This window comes from Phaethon aethereus (assembly GCF_964289735.1).
Source record: "Phaethon aethereus genome assembly, chromosome: 3".
NCBI classification, from domain to species: Eukaryota; Metazoa; Chordata; class Aves; order Phaethontiformes; family Phaethontidae; genus Phaethon; species Phaethon aethereus.
The window spans coordinates 59,599,881-59,622,899 of record NC_138576.1 but is presented as its reverse complement, the minus strand read 5'-3'; the positions used below and the strand labels follow the sequence as shown (position 1 = coordinate 59,622,899).

At 40.1% G+C, this 23,019-nt stretch overlaps 1 protein-coding gene across 1 annotated transcript in view; it reads left to right on the top strand.

The window, feature by feature from the left end:
* The window catches only part of TRDN (triadin), a gene marked incomplete at both ends in the record, with an annotated part of 211,439 nt that overhangs the window by 99,657 nt on the left and 88,763 nt on the right, over positions 1-23,019 (top strand). The window contains 4 exon segments of the mRNA XM_081998530.1: positions 3,402-3,437; positions 6,354-6,407; positions 22,386-22,418; positions 22,522-22,554. Of these exon segments, the coding sequence (XP_081854656.1) occupies positions 3,402-3,437; positions 6,354-6,407; positions 22,386-22,418; positions 22,522-22,554 (156 nt within the window).

The window sequence follows — 23,019 nt, the reverse complement described above, 5'->3', positions numbered from 1 at the left end:
TTAAAAGTTTTTTACACTTTAATCTTTTTCAAGAGCCAGTAAAAGAAAAACCTGTTCATTCACCTGGGAAAAGGAGATCTTGTACAACCATGCTTGCTTTTTGAGAATACAGACCAGAATACAATTGCCTTCAAATATCTCCTGAGAATAGCTGTAAAAAGAAACGGGCACTTCACAGTCCTCCACAGCTGACGGATGATTTTGTTAGCTGTGGTGCTTAGCCTGTTAAAGTCTGTTACAGGTGCTTTCAAAAAAGCCCATGGCTAGGGTTGTGAGATGTATCCAGAAACTTTGGATTGCTCAGCATTTGGGTGGTCTACATAAGCCCTTTAAGATGACCTGCCTATCAAACTGGTCCTCAGCAACTTCTGAAAAAATTGGCTGCTTCGGTTTGGGCACCAAATTACCAGAAGCATCAGATTGTGGGTCTTTTCTTGAAAATAAAATGCATTCTCTGTTTTTGGATATCAACTAATTCTGTCACCAATACCAAGGCCAGTCACCATGCTTTTGGCTGTGCTGCTGGTCAAGGCTGCTAGAGCCCCAGACTGATGTTCATGTGTTATATGGGTCCTAATGAAGTAACATGGCTCCCAGGAAGTGTGGGCATCATTGCAATGCCGTACGCTTGCCTTTTCTGTTACCAGGCTTCAGATGTAAGGTTTTAAAGAGGAAATAGCCTAAAGCCCTGGAAATTATACTTCCTAGGTTGATTGGCAAAGGTGTGTTTAGAGTAATGTTCATATGATGCCTAACACTGGTATTTGAAAAAATTTCATTTCTTCTGGAAATGCCTCTTCTTAAGTAACCAGAAAAACCAGACCACTGAGAGGCCAGAGAGCTTGTTGCTGTCGTTTTTAAGAAGAAGACATCATGGTTATAAAAACCTCATGTAATATAAACTGTGTTCCCCAACCACACTTCCATAGTTTAAAAGTTAAACCCTAACAGGTTACTACATTTAGGGACTTCAGAAGTCTTGATCAGTTTTCCCTTCTTCTGAAAGAGCTACCAATTGTTAAGTTCTTTGTACTTTGGTCATTTATTTAATGCAAGAGTGAGGGACCTAGATGTAAATGCTATATACTTCCAAAGAAACCTCCATGGTTTAAGGTCCTACAAAACCTCAGACAATTTTCTTTAAATCATTCCAGCCTGGAATGCGTAAGTATGGCTTTAGAAATCAAACTTTAGGCACCCTGGATTGAAAAGAATAGCTTACCAGTAAAAATATTTAAATTTTCATATCATCGTGTGCTATTGGAATCAGCTATTTGTAATTTTTCTGCTCTTAAAAACCAAACAAAAAAAAACCACCCCCCAAAAAAACCCAAAACCAAAACCACAAACAACCCTACTCCCAAAAAACTAAATTATATTATCTTCTTACTAGAAAAATTGTCCAGATATTTACTCAGACCTTACTATACATTATGTATTTCAGATGATGAAAAAACACATTGATCCTTTTAACATAAATTATGGCTCTAAAATATATTAAACTATGTTATTGTAATAAATGATTACTTATAGGAAAAAAAAGGAAAGAAAGAACTTGAGAGCTTTATTTAGAACCAGTCTGTTATTGTAAATGATGCTGTCAATTTATTTATTTTTTTATAACCTCTAGCAATGGAAGATTACTGTGATAAATGATTCATATTGCTGCAATATACACCTTTTAAAATTTCCATATCTGGCAACTAATAGGCAATTCTTGAAGGCTTCAATAGGGTCCTTAGCCAGATAATGTGGCTGAAAGCTGCCTCATGATTAATTTCATCTAAATGTGGTAATTATCATACTTTGAAGTAATGCCTGCAAAACATGCTTTCACAGAGAGTTAGTGGAAGCAGAGGATTAACCTAGAAACATTTCCGTTCAGAGCAGCATAACATCCAAATAGAAGCATATTTTCCCCTGAATTTTTCAAGACTTTTTATTAAACTCCTTGGCAGTCGTTTGCATTACCTTATCTCATATCAACTTCTTCGCAGCAATTTAGAGAGCTACAGAAACTGAAGCAACTTTGTATTATTATCAGTAATGGGATAGTCTTGGTTTTGAATGCTTCTTATTTTGGCAGCTTCTGCCCTGAAGTATTATTTGTATTACTGTTTAAGAGCACAATTAATTTATCATTTATATGTGGTGGGCATAAGCATTATCCTGCCTATATTCTAGGCATACCATAGATTATTATAGAGGATGTTCATTTCCTTATGGGCACCCATGGGAGTAACTCCTACCACTACTCTATGCATCTTTGTTTCCTGTCTCACAAGGATCTCCAAGAACCATTTCTTACCTGTACAGGTGAGACTAGTGAAAAAGGTACACAAGGCCCAAAGTGTGGTTATAAAAATGAACCATTTTTGTACCCCGATAAAAGCCCTGAGGTAGAAGAGCACCAGGAATTATAATGGAGAGAGAAACTGTCACTGAGTATTTCTGCCAATTTACATCTCTTAGTAAAGATGACAAATCTCTCACCCATCAGAAAAAAGTCCTACAAAAAACATAGCACAAAAATGCCACCCTAACTGAAAATGAAACTGAACAACTTAGTTAAGTCTCTCTAGTAGGCTGCCTGGCCATGCTGTATTTTGATATAGCTGAGTTATTTTAACTTTATTTAAATCAATCAGGGACAGATTTTGCCTAGTTTTACATGGTCCATATGTAGGAATGACTGAGTTTCTTCAGGTTCATAAGCTATTCCACATTAGCTCAGTTTTGGTAAGTCATATGTGTGCTCTTTGTCACAGACATGAAAGAAATGCATTAGTTCAAATTTACTTAAACATTGGGAAAAGTTTGGAGCAAGAATCTTTCTCCTGGGCTGGACTGGAGGGATGTCTCAGATTATCTCTCTTCTCTTTAGCCATGAATTTTCCATTTGTTTTGGCATGTGAGAAGTATACGGCAGCCAGAGTTTTGGCTAGGTGTTACATGGAGCCTTCCACACTGGGCCTCAGTTGTACAGTTGTCAACAACTGTAGGAAGACTATACTGAATAATGCCTGTCATTATACGTCTCTATTCTCAGGGTCTTCGCACATCTTTCCTTGCACTTCTGCAACCTGAGAATATGCACACGGTGAGCAACTGTGGCTCGGCTAGTGCATGTAAGCCGTGGTAGCTCAAACACGTGTCGAACCTCACAGATTGCTATACTGAAACCAAAAAAAACATCCACACGCACACAGTGTTTGTTGCACTTACACTTAAGGTGAAGTAAGTGCAACTTTACCATGAAGCAGGAATGAACTGATGCACTGCATCATTCAAATCCACTTTGCAGCAAATAAGTTGTTTCACCTCTAAAGCACAGACTGCAGTTTTCTATCTGCCTATATCCTTCCTAACTATGTTTTTATGCACATGTGTTTATCTTTCAGATAAAAAAGACGTTGCTGTGTCCAAAGAACTCAAAAGTAAGAAACTACTGTGCCATAGGTTATGATCTCCTTTATATGCCATGTAGTTCCGAACAGCATGTTTCAATAATCCAAAATAATAGTTACTGAATTGTTGAAAATACAGAGGAGAAAGTAGCTGCACCATTTATAATTGAAAAATGACATGTTTAGACTTCAGCTGCCTCCTACTTTCTAAATCCATTCTTATCTTACTTCTAATTCCACACTCCTCTTTGTGACTGGCAGTTTTGCCTTCCCTTCTTTTCTATCACTGTCTTCAAAAACAAAGGTTTCATGGGGGAGGAAATGTCAAATGAGGTCTCAGCTGAATGTGCTCTCAGTGGCAGCAGTTTTGGTAAATGGGTTGAGAAGACTGAGTCCGACATGCTGAGGACCACCAAATTTATCTTCAGAAATGCAAAACAAGGTCCCTGTCTATCTAGTTACCTCAGATTCAGGCAGAGGCTCCTGAGGCAGAAGAGAGGTAGGGGCTGGGCTTTTCTGTATAAATAACTGAAAAATGCTCTAAGAATGTGGTATTGTTAACAAGTGAACTCTTACACCTTCCTTTTCTACAGATTTTGCAAGCATCAATGCCCCAACACAGTAAAATAGTAAGACAGTTTCACTGGCAAGACTTCATCTGCTCAGATCTCTGTTCTGAAAGTACAGCATATAAGAAAAATTAGGAAAGCTATGGGGCTTTGAAATATTATTCAAATTCATGATTAAAGAATGCAGACTCCTGCCTCTATATATGATCTTTCAAGACCTGTATGGCAGAAGAATCCCCTGCTACCGTCAGTTTTGCAGGAATTTATTAAAAGATTTCTTTTGGCAATCTAGAAAACTTACACATTGGTTTCCTACTCAAATTTTACAGAAACATTGAACAAAAAATTCAATGGGCTTACTCTACAAGTAATGCCCTATAACTGCTTGTTTGCAAGCAGGTCTTAAAGAATCTATCGATTTGGGCACATGACTCCTCTCACGGAGAAGTCGCCAGCAACCATCACAGCAAAACTTCCCACCTCCATCGCATTAGTGAAATTTTCAAGTTGAAATTTTCAGGTGAAACTTGGTCATATAAAGATGCAGAGTCACTGGCACTGAAATAATTTGTGAATTACAAATTAAAAAACACATACTTCCAAAAAAAGATTGAAACATTTGGCCCTTTTGTTTCAGTGATATTGAAAAGTTAAATAAATAAATTACAGAGGCTTTTTGTCAAAAACATCCTTCATTTAAATTTTTTTCCTTGATTAAATATTTCAAATTAAAATAAAAATCTTGGTAGCTTTAAAAAAAAAAAAAAAAAAAACCTAGCTTAATTTGTTTTCACAGATGTTACCAAAAATAAAATAAAATAAAGAACAAGTCATGCTGGCTAGCAAGCTCTAGCTGAGAGCTCGGAAGGTAATAAATGCAAGAGTCCTGCAGTTTTTTATTAAGTCCATCTAGTCACTTGTAGAATATGTGTGTTGTATTTCCTGCTGCTTCTGCAAGAACAAGCACTCGGGAAAGTAAACTCTTCTTCAAGGTCTTCTACATATTTCCCTGAAGGAGAGGTGAACACCCTAACTAATTACAGTTCTGTGATAATAACTAAGTTAGGATATAATTATCTGCTGCAGACTTTTAAATGGATGGAAACAAAACAATCCCACACATGCAAACTATATTTTGTTTTCTTTCTGTTTCACAAGACAAGCTGATGCATCTTTTATCAACTTCTCAAAAGACTGCAGGGGAAGAACTCAAAATTACATTCCTGATTTAGCCATATCCTTTTTCTTTGTAATAACACAGTGACAGATGTGAAGGATTAGCTAACATTTTTTTGGCATTCTGTAATTCAGATTGTGATTAAAATGATTCATTATTTCCTCTCACAATATGGAAATGTGAATTTTAAGTTAGAGGACCTTCTAGTTGATATAAAAATATCCGTTATGAAAGTCAGTAGAGTTTAGCTTATGGATATTTGTTAAATTATCTTGGTTTAAGTACAGTCTGTTTTAGTAGTTCCTGAGGATAAAAACGATTAACTGAACACTTGTAAAGAGTAAATAACTCAAGTAGGCTAATTAGGTCCTTCTATCCAGGGCTGAGATTCTCCAAGTCTGCTTGGGGATGCACATACTCTTCATCATTCGGACCTTCATTCTGCCAGGAAATGTTCTGCATCAGCAAGCAGAGGGTAGTGCAAATGTTTCATGAAAAGACCAACAACAGAACTACAGTTAAGCAGCCTGAGAGGACCTGCATTTCTGCTAGGAGAACCCAGCTGTCGCTCTCTCAAGTGCAGGATCAAACATGAAGTTGTTCTCCTAATGCTCCTCCATTCCTCAGGATGGAGAGAGATTCCTGGTGTAGCCGTGTCTGTGAATGTACATTGCAGAAGTATCCCAGTTTCACCCTTTCTCATCAGGGTGAGATTCAGACTCAGGGAAAGGATGCCACCCTGAATAGCTGTGGATCCCAAGAAGCAGACTGCTGAATTTGCAGAAGCGAAGCCTCGCCAGCTGCCCCAGGGCTGGTTTGGGACCTTCTGCTCTCATAACTGCAAAACCGAATGCGGAGGCTCCCAGGTGATGCCTGAGTGGCAAGGCCATGCCTAAACACCTAGATACTTGCTTTGCTTTGCCAATAGATATTAAAACTACTAGACAGAAAAAGCTAAAAGAAGTGATTTAGTGCCTAACAGCAAGAGTTTACTAGCCCTTCAGCTGGTTATTTTCTTGATGTCTTTGAGTTTATTGAAGGCAACTCTGCTCTTTTAGTCTTTGAGTTATCTCTTAGTCTAATTCTTCAGTGAAAAAATGGCTACAGGCTGTACTACATTGAAAGCCTTTCCTCAGATTTCGGTTTTGTTAAGATATAACGCTCAGTAGTAATTGGTTTCATTTGTTCTCTTTTTTTAAGAGCCAGCAAAAGCTCCTGCAGCCAAACCAGCCACGAAAAATCCAGCAGCACCAGGTAAAGGAATAAAACGTTCACAGTCTATTTCTTGTATTCGTGAACCAGTTAGTTGCATCATAGCTCCATCTGCTGGATTATACAAAAGCTACTGTTTTGGGGGGGTTTTGTCTGTTCTAAATTATAGTGATAATTTGTATGTGAAACCTTTGTCAAGAACAAAAGCATTTTGCATTGATCTCTAATGTTATGATTGCTTCTTCTGTCACGGCAGCTATGAGATGCCGTCTTGGGCCATTCTGCAGGGCTTGAGCCAAAAAAAAGAATCTGAATCTAAACTGATTTAAAAAGCTATATTTACAGAAAGTAGTTTCCATATCAAGCTGTATTTGAGCCCTTCAAGAAGAGGACCTCTTTTTTCAAAGTGCTGGGCTCACAGTAGGTTTTACAAAAATGGAGGTCTTAGATAATCATAAATATGCACTGAAAAGACAAGCAAACTTTTTTAAACAAAATAATGGCATAAATTCATAACTTAATTCAGACTGGACTGTAAAAATCTACCAATTTTCATTGATTTCTGATCTGTTCTGCTTCAGAGCCATCTTCAGAAATGCCACATCACATTTCTGATTAATTTGATAAAACCTGGTATAATGAATAACAATTAAATATTCAGAATATTTGTAGTTTTACTACATTTTAATTTAACTTAAAAAACCACCAGCATGTGAAATGTGATCAATAGAAAAACATAGTATTATTTACTCTAAAGTGAGGTGGCTGATGCTGCTCTAGGCTCTGTGTTGCTGAGCCGCACCGGGTGTTGGCATGACAGGAGTGCGCTGCGTGGGCAGCTTTCCAGCAGCAGAGTTGGAGCCGTTTGGGCCCCTCTGTCCCCATGGCCAGCCCACACCACGCTGCTTCTTGCCTCCAGATGATCCCTCTGTATGTGGCTGCGTGGATCTCTGTGGACCTGGGATTCTCCCTTCCCTTCCCTTCCCTTCCCTTCCCTTCCCTTCCCTTCCCTTCCCTTCCCTTCCCTTCCCTTCCCTTCCCTTCCCTTCCCTTCCCTTCCCTTCCCTTCCCTTCCCTTCCCTTCCCTTCCCTTCCCTTCCCTTCCCTTCCCTTCCCTTCCCTTCCCTTCCCTTCCCTTCCCTTCCCTTCCCTTCCCTTCCCTTCCCTTCCCTTCCCTTCCCTTCCCTTCCCTTCCCTTCCCTTCCCTTCCCTTCCCTTCCCTTCCCTTCCCTTCCCTTCCCCTCCCCTCCCCTCCCCTCCCCTCCCCTCCCCTCCCCTCCCCTCCCCTCCCCTCCCCTCTCTTTTTTTCTTTAAGACTATTTTCTAGCTGTCTTTCTCTAATTCAGACCTTTTTGGTGGTCTGCCTCAGTGATCACCTCCACCGAACAAGGGAATAATAACTTGCATCAGTAGGGGAGACTGGGAATTGTTCAGGGATCCATGCAAGCCAAGAACATCTTCAGTTTCCTCTACCACAAAGGAGATTGCAGCCTGGAATTGCAGTTTGTATAGGCTAGCATCAGGCATATTGTACATCTATATGATGTACTACGTGAAGCTGGCCTATGAAGCACCATTTCCCATCAATGCTCCCAGTCCCTGCCTGCTGTGTTTGTTTGATGCTGTGTTTTTTTGATGCTGTGTTCAGCTGTGCTATTACACCCGGAAGAACAGTGTAAATCACACCATTGCCATGGCTTAGAGCTAAAACCAGTCTTAGAAATGTATGTGTGTGGCAGGGTGTTCAGTCTGGATCATTTCAGTAAGTCTGGCTCCACAAACATTTATATCCATGTAACTGATAACTTCTTAAAGCATTTTTGTTGCCAAAGTGTGCTGCACAGCTTAAACCCTTAGAAGTCTCAACAGTGCACTGCAGAAATCGTTATGTTAGAACCATATGCTTATAATTAATTCATTCCACCTGCTTGCATCCAATATTTGTGTTCATTTTTGAAAAACAGTCCAATGAGTCTGCTTGTTGGCAAGAGTGGTGATGACAGTACTCTGCTTAAGATAAAGAAAAGGGGGAAAACTGGCATGGCTTGTTAAGGAAAAATAAAATTAGTTTGTTCTGACACATTTCTAAATGTCTAGTTTGCCTTAAATGTGATAAAAAGTGGTAGGCTTTGACTTTACATTTGACTTTCACATTTTTGTTTCCCCTTCCCAAATGGCACTGTTCTCTGAAAATTAATTTAGCACCAGAATAACTCACCATAGCAAAATATTAAAAATGCTTGTTTGGCAACATCATAACTAGACTACTGCCTATTAGTACAGTAAATTAAACACATTATCTAATCTCATATTTCATTTTCTTCCACATATCTTATTACATCGCAACCTGTACCCCAGAATGCTTGAAGCTGAAGGTTTAGTCCTATTAACAGGCTGAACAAACTGAGAGCACAGCTGGTCATCTTCCAGTTCTTCTACATCACATATGTTCTTGGTCTTAATATCAGTGGTGAAGAAAAGCCTGCCTAATACACTGTACACTATTTTTATCTCTATATTTTTATCCAGCAAAAGCAAAGAAAGTGAATATGGAATTTGGAATTCTATGAGAGCTTCTGCATCTGGAAACTGGCGGCTGCTCTAGGAAACCAGCCTCAGTGAATATCTGTTATTTGTTTTTCAAAGGGATTTTGTTTTCTCTAACTGGAAAAAATTACCTCTCCGGCACCCATCTGAAGCTGGGCCAGGGAACATAGTATTTGGTTTTAAAGCAGGATAGTTTCACAGATATATGCAAGTGATGCTATTCTGAAGAGACAGACCAGACGTGAAGGTATTTCACGACACTAGTCTTCTTCAGTTACACTGTTGTATGATGTCCCCATCCCAAGCCCCACTGCCATTTCCTCTTCTTTCACCACGGCACATCACCTCCTCAGCTGTGTCAGCAGGACAGGTCGGAGAGCGACCTAGACTTATGAAATACCTGTCTGTCTTTTTCCCTGAGGAGGGGTGCAGGTTTCTTTCACAGGATTTTCCCAGGCACGCCGTGTGTGCTGGGCCCAGCACGTTTCCTGGAGGGTTTCTCCGCGCTGAGGGTGTAGGTGCTGAGCGCCTGCCCCATCCTGCCATCAGGACAGGCAGCTGGGAGGGAAACCTCCCCCTTCGCCCCGCCCCTGCTGAGCACCACGCGGGACGAGCTTCCACGCCGCGCGGTGTATCGCACCCTGCAGCTGTCGTTAACTCTGCCGGGGCAGCGGCCCGGGCGTCAGCGGCGGGCACGGACCCATCGCGCCGCGGCTCGGTCCGGTTCCTGGGTCTCCTTCGGCACCGTGAGGAAAGCAAGCGCTCGGCGGTGCGGGGCAGGGCAGGGCTCAAACGGCACAGGGAGCGTTTGGAACCGAATTAGCAGAAGGGTGACGGGGTTCCCTGGCAGGCAGCAAGGAGCCTCGATGCCACTGAGCCCCGCACGCTCCCTTAGCTGGGATCGGGGACAGGAACAGCTCGCCTGTGAGTCTCTCTCACGGGATAACCTCACATTACAAGCAACGCTCCTGCACCTTCTCTAAGCACCAATGATAGTTCTTTCCCCTGAAGATTTGCCCGATTTAAAAATCAGATCTAACTCTTTTCAACACTGTAAAAATTAAATCCCAATTGCAGCTTAGAATTTCCCTTGCAATTTTTAATTTAATTTTACAGTATGTTTAACAAATTTTGTACTGTCACTTAACTGCCTAATTACTGATTTTTAATGCCTAATTTTTCCCATCTTCCTCTCCACACACTTGCAAAAAAAGTCTTATTCATTGCTCCGTTTGAGTTCATAACAGAAACACTTTTTGAGCACAATTTCCCCCTTGAAAATCAATGAAATTTAGTTCAGACCCAGAAAGTATGACAGACAAATAGCCAATTTTAAGCTCTCAGATGTCAGCTACCTCCAATCTCTCAAACTGACTCTGTCAGTTGTGCTAGAACTATTACTATTTTATTATGCCTCTGATTTTTCCACTGGAGGTTAGAAGCAGAAAAAAAAAAGACATTATATAGAAAATCGTATAGGAAATGAGCTTGTGAGGTAAGTACAGAATATTAGAACGCAGGCTATACTGAACAAAACTGGTCAGAGGATCAATTGAAGAGGTTCAGATCACTCTGCTTAGTGCAGGAAGAACTACTGGTTCTGCTGGTAATGGTCAGGATTTACTTAATATAAATTGTTTTATTTTTTGGTTCAAGGTGAACAACAGTAGCTAAAATGCAGCAGGGAAGAATCTTTATACTTGTCATACGGTCTAACCAGTGCTATTTTACTTTAACAGGGAGAAATAACACACAGTTAGGACAGCAGGTATGCTTTGAAATAGAGGAAAGTTTATTAAGGAGCTGGGCTCATTGATTGTCTTTTAACGATCACCTGTAGGACACAAGTACATAGAAAGAATGCTAAACCAATGTTACAAAAGATTAATAAAATTCCACATGTCTGTTGAATAATTTACCATCAGAATGGAGCAGGCAAAACTATCACAGATTCTTTTTCAGGTCTCTCACAGTCAGTCAGCTCTCTCAAGTCACAGATCAGGGATGTATTTTACTTGCAACACCACACCCTCTGCACCATCCGTCCACCTTGTTCACTTCTTGTGTAGATATATTGCCCAAGAGAAGAGACATCAAAAATCTAGTGTAAACCGTATGTTACACACCCCCATGTAAGTACTTCTGGAAAAAGAAAAAGGAGAGGAACAGTGTTTCTTTTTCTTTCTCTCTCACTGTACGTGGACATGGCCCTAGTAGAGTTTGCCATCCTGCAGTCTCTTCAGGGTCTTGTGTCTGAGTGCCTCTGTGTGTCCTGAAATTTCTCTTTATAAGTAGATACTGCCTCTGCTCTGCTTGGCATCTCTGCATGTATTTCTGTGGTAAAGGTATTACCAGGAAAATTCTTCTGGTAGCTGGAATAGTCTGTTCAGTTTTTTAGTCCCTGAAGTTAACCCGTTCAGACTTTTCCATAAAGTGAGCACAGCCATTCCCAGGGTTTATTGTCAAAATAAAAAACAAAATAATGAAAACTTTCATGTATTAATCCCACTGCTCACGGTCCTTGGGTGTAGATCCAGGATCATTCTGTAGTCCTTCTGAACAGGGAGATTTTGCTGGGACTCAGGGAAAAGAGGAGAGTTTATCACCTCTGGAAGAAGGGGAAGGCAACTCATGAAGAGTACAAAGATCTCGTTAGGTCAAGCAGGGACAAAATTAGAAAGGCAAAAGCCCAGCTAGAGCTCAGTCTGGCCACAGTCGTAAAGGATAATAAAAAATGTTTTTACAAATATATTAACAACAAAAAGAGAGGCAAGGAGAATCTCCATCCCCTACTGGATATGGCGGGGAACATTGTCTCCAAGGACGAGGACAAGGCTGAGGTACTTAATGCCTTCTTCGCCTCAGTCTTTAATAGCCACTCCAGGTATCCACAGGATATTCAGCCCCCTGAGCTGGAAGACGGGGATGGAGAGCACAATGTACTCCTCATAATCCAGGAGGAAGCAGTCAAGGACATGCTAAGCCACCTGGACACCCACAAGTCTATGGGGCCTGATGGGATCCACCCAAGAGTACTGAGAGAGCTGGCGGAGGAGCTTGCCAAGGCACTCTCCATCGTTTATCAGCAGTCCTGGTTAACAGGGGAGGTCCCAGAAGACTGGAGGCTTGCCAATGTGACACCCGTCTACAAGAAAGGCCGGAAGGAGGATCCTGGGAACTACAGGCCTGTCAGCCTGACCTCTGTTCCAGGGAAGATTATGGAGCGGTTGGTTTTGAGAGTGCTCACAGGGCATCTGCAGAACAGCCAAAGGATCAGGCCCAGCCAGCATGGGTTCATGAAAGGCAGGTCCTGCTTGACCAACCTGATCTCCTTCTATGACCAGGTGACCCGACTAGTGGATGAGGGAAAGGCTGTGGACGTTGTCTACCTGGACTTTAGTAAAGCCTTTGACAGCGTCTCCCACAGCATTCTCCTGGAGAAACTGGCGGCTCGAGGCTTAGACGGGTTTACTCTTTGCTGGGTGAGGAACTGGCTGGATGGCCGAGCCCAGAGAGTTGTGGTGAATGGCGTTAAATCCGGCTGGCGGCCGGTCACGAGTGGTGTTCCCCAGGGCTCGGTTCTGGGACCAGTCTTGTTCAATATCTTCATTGATGATCTGGATGAGGGAATTGAGTGCTCCCTCAGTAAGTTTGCAGATGACACCAAGCTGAGTGGGAGTGTTGATCTGCTGGAGGGTAGGAGGGCTCTGCAGAGGGATCTGGACAGGCTGGATCGATGGGCAGAGGCCAACTGTATGAGGTTTAATAAGGCCAAGTGCAGGGTCCTGCACTTTGGCCACAACAACCCCATGCAATGCTACAGGCTTGGGGAGGAGTGGCTGGAGAGCAGCCCGGCGGAAAGGGACCTGGGGGTGCTGGTTGACAGCCGGCTGAATATGAGCCGGCAGTGTGCCCAGGTGGCCAAGAAGGCCAACAGCGTCCTGGCCTGTATCAGGAATAGTGTGGCCAGCAGGAGTAGGGAAGTGATTGTGTCCCTGTACTCGGCACTGGTGAGGCCGCACCTTGAATCCTGTGTTCAGTTTTGGGCCCCTCACTACAAGAAGGATGTTGAGGTGCTGGAGCGTGTCCAGAGAAGGGCAACGAAGCTGGTGAGGGGTCTGGAGCACATGTCTTATGAGGAGCGGCTGAGGGAACTGGGGTTGTTTAGTCTGGAGAAGAGGAGGCTGAGGGGAGACCTTATCGCTCTCTACAACTACCTGAAAGGGGGTGTTGGTCTCTTCTCCCAAGTAACTAGTGATAGGACAAGAGGAAATGGCCTCAAGTTGCGCCAGGGGAGGTTTAGATTGGATATTAGGAAAAATTTCTTCACTGAGAGGGTGGTCAGGCATTGGAACAGGCTGCCCAGGGAGGTGGTGGAGTCGCCATCCCTGGAAGTGTTCAAAAAACGTGTGGATGTGGCACTTCAGGACATGGTTTAGGGGACATGGTGGTTCTGGATTAATGGTTGGACTTGATGATCTTAAAGGTCCTTTCCAACCTAGTGATTCTGTGATTCTGTGATTCTGTGAATCACAGAGGCTTTCTTTTCGGTCCAGGTTAGCATAATCCTTCCTCTTTCCCACCTTAACTCTTTGGGAAGTTAAACATCTTATCTTCTCTGTTTCTTCCTGCCTTTAAAGGGAGAGTTACAGGCTTGCCTGCCTTTGCACAGTAGGTGGAAATTACCTGATGTCAGTCCCCCACGACCTGCAGAAGGACAGGAGAAAGTGGGTCTTGGTCCTCACCTGTTTGTCCCAGAGGGCTTCCCCCTAGGCTTAGTGAAGCCTCACAGCTGAGACTGCTCCCGGCCTGCCAGGAAGGCACTGTACCCTCAGCAGCCAAAACCTTGCTGCTATTGCAGTAGTCCATCACTCACCCGCTTCTTAATATCTGCAGGAATCTATTATGTGGATGGAGATGAACTCCACGAATCATTCCAACCTACTGACATTTGCATCCCAGCTCAAGTCTGAGAAAATGTCGCAGACTGGAAGGTCTTCAATTGTCCGCAGGATTATGTAAACTGGATCACTATCTAACTCTGAGTGGGAAAGGAAAAAAGAATTCTTGACTTATGTCACAATATACAGCCTCAAAGGGGAAGGATTTTCCACTGTTAGAAGATTTTATTTTACAACCTTGAATTCTTTACACGCAGGATTTATTTAAATGGAGCATGAAATAGCTTATTTTGCACTAAGCTTTCTAATCTGAAGGCCAGTTTTTATTCACCAATTTTTAAAATCTTTTTCAGTATATGGCCTAGAATTCAGGATATTTTTGCTACTTTTGCTAGGATGTTGAATTGCCCAGTCTCATAGCCTGGCATACTACTGTTGCATTTGTATGTTCCTTACAGTATCCTCTGTTTCAGGATCATATAGAGTTAAAATAATTTCCTATACTTCACATCGTAGTGAAGTACTACTATGAAGACACTTGTACTAAAAATGGAGCCTTATTTCTTTTTTTATTACCAGATATAATTAAATGCCACAGTCCAGTCTATGCAATGCAGCAAAGTACTGTTGCATTGATACTAAAATGGCATTACTTTAAGAGCAAGGCAGGGGGAGCAAGTTAACTACAAAAAAGAAATTATTTAATACATGAAAGTTACAATGAGAATAAAATAGGGTCAAAATTAAATGCTATTTAAATACAAATCAGAGCTAAAAGGCTTATTTAAGTGCCCACTCTTTACAGAAAGGGCGTTTTAAGGTGTTTTTTTCCGGTGGCTGGCACTCTTTCATAGCCCTGAAGTTGTTTCATGATTTAAGTGCATTTTGTCAAGAATTGGGCCCAATTTCAGCAAAGTATCTTTAACTCTGCTTTGAGTTGGCAAAGCGTTTAAGTACATGCTTCAGCTTTGTTGAAGTCAGACTATCCCATACATTATGTATATGTTTACCTTCCCAGGTATTAGTCTTTTGGAAGTGGTACCACCTTTGCTTTGCTAGAAAGGGAATAAATGGGCCTCATCTTGATCATTGAGACCATTGTGAAAATGACACTTGATTTTCAGGGGAGCACGAGCATGGACTATACCATATACGATTATATTACATTTACAATTTATGATGTTCTTGAATATAACAGTGTTATGTTTTAGAGAGAGCGAGCAAGTGGAAACACAATATACTTCACTATGTTGTTTCTTAAATATGAATTTTCTCACATCATCATACAGGTCTGCATGAACTAGAGATTTGAAAGATTCTTTATTAAGAAGTTGCAGTCCAGTATCATAAGTACAAAAGAAGTCATTACCAATGCACAGTACCACTTTAGCCTGCAGAGTGCCACAAAAAATCTGATTAGTTTTCTCTCTCCTGTAACAGCTGCTTGGAGTGTCCAAGTTTGGAGCCTTACATATTTCAGAAATAGTGGTTGCTGGGTTTATTTCATGCTTACAGTAGACTCCTCTTAGCATTTTATCGGCTGTCTGAGCTGCACACTTCTGGTGCCTTCTGTCAACGTCCTCCTTCATGATGCTGCCTCTGCAAATACCTTCTGAAGAAGTTGCTTGTCCTGGCTAAGGCATCCAGAGAAGCCTTTCAAATTATTTAACCATGTGAGCCTTGAATTTGTGCTCTAAGAACAAATATACCAAAGCTTTTGCTCACTGTCTCATTCTACCCTACTCCTTTGGGCTAACCTACATCAGTACCCAGCTCTAAGTCAGGCACTACAGTTAGAGCTCCTGAGTTCATTAACGTTGAATTAAATTCATTCCTTTAGGATCTCATTACATTAATTTTTAGGGTCTATTTTTTTTTGTTACTGAATTAGCTAACTTAATCTGCACATCATGTCTGCCTAATGACAGGCAAGACCTAGAACTGGTATTTACTTCAAAGTTTTCTTTCTCTTCTGAAATGTCTGTTCCAGACTCATATTCTCAATGGGTTACAGAGCTTGAAACCAAAGTTCTTCTCTTGTCAAAAGAAGGTCAAATATGAACAAGTTAAAGCATGAACAAGTATTAATGGCTGAGAACCATCCAAGCTATGACCACTCTCAGCAGGTTGGCTCTTGTCATAAATCGATTACAAAGTAATATGATCCATTCTGCCTCACAGTAAGAGACTATTAAGAAAACTGAATTATTTTCACCTTGCTGTGGTCTATGAGCATGTGTATAACTGCTGCACCTGATCTCATGCTCAGTAATTTGTCATGTTGCTTGTTGCCCTCCTTTGAGTAGTTCCACCTGGAGTGATGTAGAAATACCTCCCTAGAGGTGCTACTGGTTCAAACACAGATGGTTCGACACAAGTGTTTTTCTAAATCCAATAGAGTGTCCTTTTACTCATTGGAGACTGACTGGAAACACTTGCACCTAGGCAGTTTAGTCATCTTGGTTCTCAAAGGGCTGGAAGTACTCATCAGATCCCTATTAAAAAGGAAATACAGGTTAAGCTTTTTCACAGGTAAAGATCTACTAGCAGTTACTAGCTCTCTTCATTAAAGAATCACAACATGTTTATAAATTACTTTTTTTGCCACCTGACCCTTAACTTGAATGCCCATGCCAGAAATCTTATGACTAGTGAAGTTAATTAGTGCTAATGATAGGCATTAACAACAGATCTTTTCACAAGGACTTTGTTCATAATGTGTAAGGATTTCAGAGGGAGTCCTTTTCAAGGGTGGTACATCAGTTTTGAACACAGGCAGTGCCCCAGTCAGAATTGTAGGATTAATGTAATGTTCTTTTTAAGGATTCTAAATGAAAAAGATTTTTATTCCAATGGGAAATTAGGCATCTGTGGTCTATGAATACACCCACACTGTGTATTGGTTCTGCTCCTTCTGATGGGAAACGAGAAGACCCACACCTTCCACTTCTCATATGGAAAAATGATGAAAGTGTTGTTTTCCTGATCAAATATACTCTACATTTACATAATTATGTGCTTCAAGAGTGTTGACTTGAGCAACTGATTTATTTGCATGTGATTTGAGTCCTCAGGGAGTGTTTTTCCTCTAACTGAGAGGAGCTTTGCAAGGCTGGCAGGACAGATATCAGAAACTTGCATTCTTTCCATTTCCTCCTTATGCTGGTTCCTTTTCTCTTGATTATGCCAACTTTTGCAGAAACTAACAGCATTTCAGGCTCTGGAGAGGAAAAAGTACCTATTAGTTTTCTGCGAGACAGCTTTGTCTTTAGGTTTCAACATAATATTACTGGAGCTTTATGGAAAGAAGTTGTTTGCTTTCCCTCGGAGTTAATACAACCTGATATTCTAAAAAGAGATTATAAACTTTCTGCCTACTCAAGTATAGGAGGACAGATCCCATCAACTCCAAAGAAGGATCTGAAATCTAAGAATGACACCACCTTCTAAGATCCGCATCCTAGGGACAGTGCTCAATGTATTTTCATCATCTCTTTTCTTTTTTTCTTTTTTTTTCTTCTAGCTTGCTGATGAGTAAGAAAAGGTGTACTAGACTTCAATGAATGTTTCTAGCAATCTTTATTCAAATATGTCCACATAACACACAAGATCATGTACTATTACAGTTATTTTAATGTCAAGATGGGTTTTTTTGGTTGTGTACACCTTTTCTGAGGAAGAGGCAGAAGCTATTGACTCCTTTAAAAGATAAAAAGGGATTTACCAAGGTATGACCAGTTTTGCCTCCTCCCCATAATTAATTTGATAACAAAACTGATATATGGTCATACGGGAGGATTTTGAAAACACAAGTGTCTAGGTTGCCTTTGGTGATGACTGACCACATCCACCCAAAATTAGGGACCTTGGCCAATTGATGGTGTCTATCCTAATACCAGGTGTCTATCCTAATGCCTTTCTGAGCATATCATGCACCCAAAATGATGCAGGGGTTGTATTAAACAAGAAATGAGCTGTATTAAAATGAAGCTAAGAAAACTAGTGAAAGCAAGCGTTTGCATATGAGGCAGCACCTCTGTCTCCTGCCTCCCCATTATTTATTTATTTATTTTGTTAAGCGAAATCACGAAAGAGGACAAAATAACCCTAATCCTCTGCAGAAAAGTCATTAAATCCTTTCGGTAGCTTCTACTTTATTCAGGGATCCCGAGACACTTCTCAGTGGTGGAGATTTCCATCCTCGGTTTTGATGCCGTTGCTTTCTGCCTGCGAAGAAAAGCAACAGACCCAACAGATTGGACTGAAAGCATTTGTGTTTCATCCAGGCCTCTTTCATTTCTTTTCTTTGTACAATGTTTTTTCCCAAATATTTCCCAACATGGTAGCAGATTTTTAATACAAAAATACCGATACAGAGAACTGTCGACTGCTTTCCTTTTCTTCACAAAAATCCACCAGAAAAACTGTTACCCTTCTTCTCACAAGATGTTCATTTATAGAGGAGCAGGTATATGTGTGGCATGTTCTCACCAAGTAAGGGGTTTCCTTAGTGTGTTCTTATTCCAGAAAGAAATATATTTGTGCAGTTCATTATCTTTAGATCAAAGTGTATGGTGGCAGTGAGTTTTTCTAAGTTGATCCAGTAAGTATAATGGCAGTCAAATGTAGCAGAACAAGTACTTCCTAGCAGCAGAAGAACCAGAAAAATCATTTGATGAAAATTTTCTCATGTGGATTATCTCAGGTTCAACAATGTGACTGAGCTCATATTGCAACCTTTCCCTTCCACAGAAGGGACTAAAGGAATCTTTTTTGTATCTAGCTGCTTATGTTCATAATATTCTTAATGAAAGGATATCTTGGAGAGCTTTACCACCGTCTCATTTGGTTTTAATTAACCAACATGATATGAAGGTCTGGGAAGGGAAATGACAGGCCTATAAAACCAAGATTACAAGACTGTAAGACCAGGTTAACTTTCTGCTCTCTAAGGATATAAGTATTCAAGACACTGCACAGAATATGACAACAGTACACTTCACTGAAATACTTGTGGTAAAAATTAAACAACAGTAGAGAAAACACCATTTTTATGCAGCTATTGAGTAAAAACAAAATTGTGCTGGTTATTTAATATGTGGTGCATACTACAGAACAGCAAATCCACTTGAAATACCATTTACTTAAACTTTTCCCAATCTTTGTGTTTCCATATACAATTTTTATTTTTCTGAACACTTCTTGGCCATGAATGCTTTATCTGAACTAGGAGATAACGGACATGCAAATACAGACACACATATATGTGCACAGATAGCTATGCAAATTAAGGCAGGATATCAATTGTTCTCTCTTAGTGGATGGCAGAGGGTCACAGTTTGTGACTATCCAACCTGGCAGTGAAAGTGAAAGTGCATTACAACAAATGTGCCAGTCTAGATGCTTTTCAGCAGTGTGTGCACTTTAGGGAAGAGTATGGCTTAGGTAAGAGCTGCAGAGGCAGGTTCAGATTGTCTTCTGTCTTCCACCTTCTCCAGGGGTGTCTAGGAGTATGTCACTAGTAATGAAACAAAAAATACATTTATATGGTTTTATGAGTATGTTATATATAACTTTGCCAATTTTCATAAAAAAGAAAAGCCATTTGTTCAAAGCATCAGAGCTTATAAAGATGGTGAAATGTCAATCTAAATCAAATCTCAATTCCATGCATGATAGAAAAATAATATATTACCAGCAAAAGTTTCCTGAATAAAAATATGCTGTACAGTCTCATATACATAGAAAAATGGTTAAATATGAAAAGAATGACAAATGTCATGGCAAATGCCTACTGTGTCTACAGTTGGCAACATCCTTTCATGTGTCATACTAATTACCTGTTAGTAAAAAAAAAAGGAAAGAAAAAGACATTGAGATCAAGCAATGATAACTTGTAGCAAAAAGGAAAGAACTAGGTCTGAACTTTCCTGATGTTTGTGGCTTATGTAATGAAAGGTTTCAGTTCATTCCATTAAAATATCAGAGCAGGAATCACCTGAAATTTCATATCATGTCAGACTTCCCCAGAAATGCTTGATGTCAAATTCTATGTTACTCATTTTTTTTATTTTTCTCATGGGAAAGGATCTTATTTAATACATTTCTGGATGTAAAACTATTATAAAAGAAGCTCTATAGAACTTCCTTAATTTTTACAGTTTTGAAAAACAGGAAATAAAGTTAAATAAATTGGAAATTTTATACTTTGCAGAAACACTTGCTGAGTGTTGTTAATGTCATACTGTTCCCTGATCTCATAAGAACTGACAGATCTTAGAATGAGAGGGAAAAATAATTGCCTCAGAACCACTAAAGTCATAATTACATTTTCTTCAGTTTCCAGAAGCTGTCCTGAGCAATAACCAAGCAGCAAACCCCATGAAACCAATCAAAATTCTAATTTCACAGAATGAGTCCTAAAATATCTATATGAAATTGGATACTCTGAAGAGCACTCGGGCTTACACGAAACCAAAGCTGCAGCTGTTGTTATGATTAAGCTCATTGAGTCAGCCAAACTACTGAGTCCCAAACTTCTGTCCTCTCACTTTTTTCTATATTTCTCCTCCTTGACCTATACTAGGGTTGCCATGCAAGGCAGGATGCCATCAAAAAAATATGACATTATTCAGGCAATAAACTATTTAATACCAACTAGCTCTCTAGCTCTGTCACTTTTCCATATTACTGGGAAAATCATATTCCTGGCTCATTGTTTTGACCACATCAACCTGCTACATGACCTGAATTTCACCTCTCATATGCAAAGTACCTATGATAATTTAAATATGTATAGGTTATACAATAATTTCATTAAAATGTGCTTTATATAACAATATTAAAGCTAGGTCTCTGATTTCAGTCAACTAGTCCTGATGTTTTAAAGTGTACATTTTGACTGAAAGTTATTAGTTTTGAAATTGTGATGAAATTCTGATGGTATTTTTGATACAAATAAACATCTAATTTTATTATTTTTTTTAATAACTCAGAGCGAAACTTTATTTTAGAGACCACATTTTTCTTTAAAATATCAGTAAGCCAGTTCCTCAGATGGATTTAAAAACTCAGACTAAAATAAATATTTTGTTTCAGATAGAACTACGTGTGTAACTCGATACAAACTTGCTGGGAGTGGGAGTATAAAGCAATGACATATTTTGTTTAAAACTTAGTAGTTGTGGGGTTTTTTTTTATATTTCAGGTCAGCCTGCCCTTTCTCGTATCAATTATTTTCATAGCTCTGCATGGAGCCTACCTCTTTTAGTTGTCCGCTGTGCATTTATTGTTAATATTGATTATGAATTAAGATTTAATGTGAATATTATTCATATTAATGTTATTGATCAACATATTTAATTTTCTATTGGCAGTTCTTGTTCCTTTTTGCTTATTCAAATCATGGATAGCTCAACTTTAAGGTTAGACTTGCTTTTAGTGAGAGTACAACATTCAGAATCACTTTGAACATGGAATTTTATAACTTGATTCTAGAGTAGAAACTGTTTAAACATTAATAGTCCTCAACTGTATGCCACAGCATTAATAGAAACGGATCTTATAATAACCATGGAGAAAATATAATAATCAGATTAAGCTCATCAGTAAGTGAGGAGCATGTATTTAATAGAAACTGCCTTTATCTTGTGGCCAGTCAGCACAGATACTCTTGAATTTAGGCAATGTTCCTGTGTGGATCCAAACCTGCACAGCAGAGCCTTTCCATATGCTGTTTAAAAGCATATGCAGACATGAGCTACAGACAGCAAAAGTTCATCTATTTTTTTGGTAGTGTGAATGTCAGCCCTGGCTGGTAGAACAAACTCGGTTTCTGAGAGACACGTTCAGTCTCTCCCTCTTCCCCCTGGTAGGCCACCTGCTCCTTCTCTGAGGGACTTTTGAAGCACAACCTGATGAGATGGAAAGAGCTTTTACAGAAACTACCATTAAAAATCTGTAAATCCCAGTCATAGTTTGCCAGAGGGTGCAGAGTTTAGGTGGATGAAGCTTTTCAGCTCCAGGTCCCAAACCCTGTTTTGGTGGTTAACTCCTGTGGGCATGGCTCACCCCATGGAGCCATTTTTTCATGTAAAAAAAAGCTTTCTCCCATGGCTGTAGAGCAGCAGCAGCTGGACTAGATGCTCTGCTTATTGCCCTGTCTCTGCAGTGAAGAAAGGTAAGAACCATATCACAAGTGTCCAGAGGCACACACAGCTGCTTCACAGGCCTCCACTTAGACCATCCTGAAGAAAAACTGCAGATATTTTAACGTACAACGTTTCCAGAGTTTCCTTTGAGCACCTTATTATAAAAGTTAAATTCTTTGGTGTCCATTATTAACAGCTAATCTGACCCTGTTTGGCACAGCATGAAAACCACTGAAGAGGCTGATGACAACTATAAAGGTTTTATTTTGACATGCATGAAAGTAGGGACGGGCTTACTTGAACTTAGAGTCCAAAACAATGTGCCACTTCCAACAGTTGCTAGTAACGTGAAAATGCTTGTCCAGGGCAACTGAACAAAACATTACAAGAAGAAAGTATACTTGATTTTTTTTCTTTTTCAGAACAACACAAGAAAGAAAAAATGATGGAAACTGGTGAATATCCGTCTCGTTTTATCTCACTTTTCAACTATCCTAATGTTTTAAATCAATTCATGTCAGAAGTCAATATTTGCTGTTTGTTTGTTTGTTTTTACAGCCAAAACAGCAAAGAAAGAAGTAAAACTACATGGTAAGACCTGTGAAAGACAGTAAGTTTTAGAGCCTCATTTATCTGGTTTAAGTTAAGACAGGATTAGGTAAAGGGACAAAAAAAGCCAAGCCAGAGATACAGATTTTCTGGTTTAATCAAAGTTACTTGACCAAATGAGTGGCTGTGGAGCGGGCATGCAGCCATTTGGTCTTCTGGAACTGGGATCTGATCAAATGTTGCTAAGAACAACAAGAGTGATAATTTTTTTATTTTAGCCTTGAAAAGGTTTATCTTTCCAAGGAGGAAGGGGGTCTGCTTGGAGGTTACAGTAAATGGATGGAGAACAAAACACAAAATAGGAGCTTCAGATGTGAAGGGGAGGAAAAATGCAGGTTGTTTTATTTTGGTTTTATCCCAGGCACCCATGCCCATGTATTTTATTGTTGTAGCTAGATGATCTTATTCTTGACTGGAATCTACTTCTCCAGTTTATCCAAATTTGGG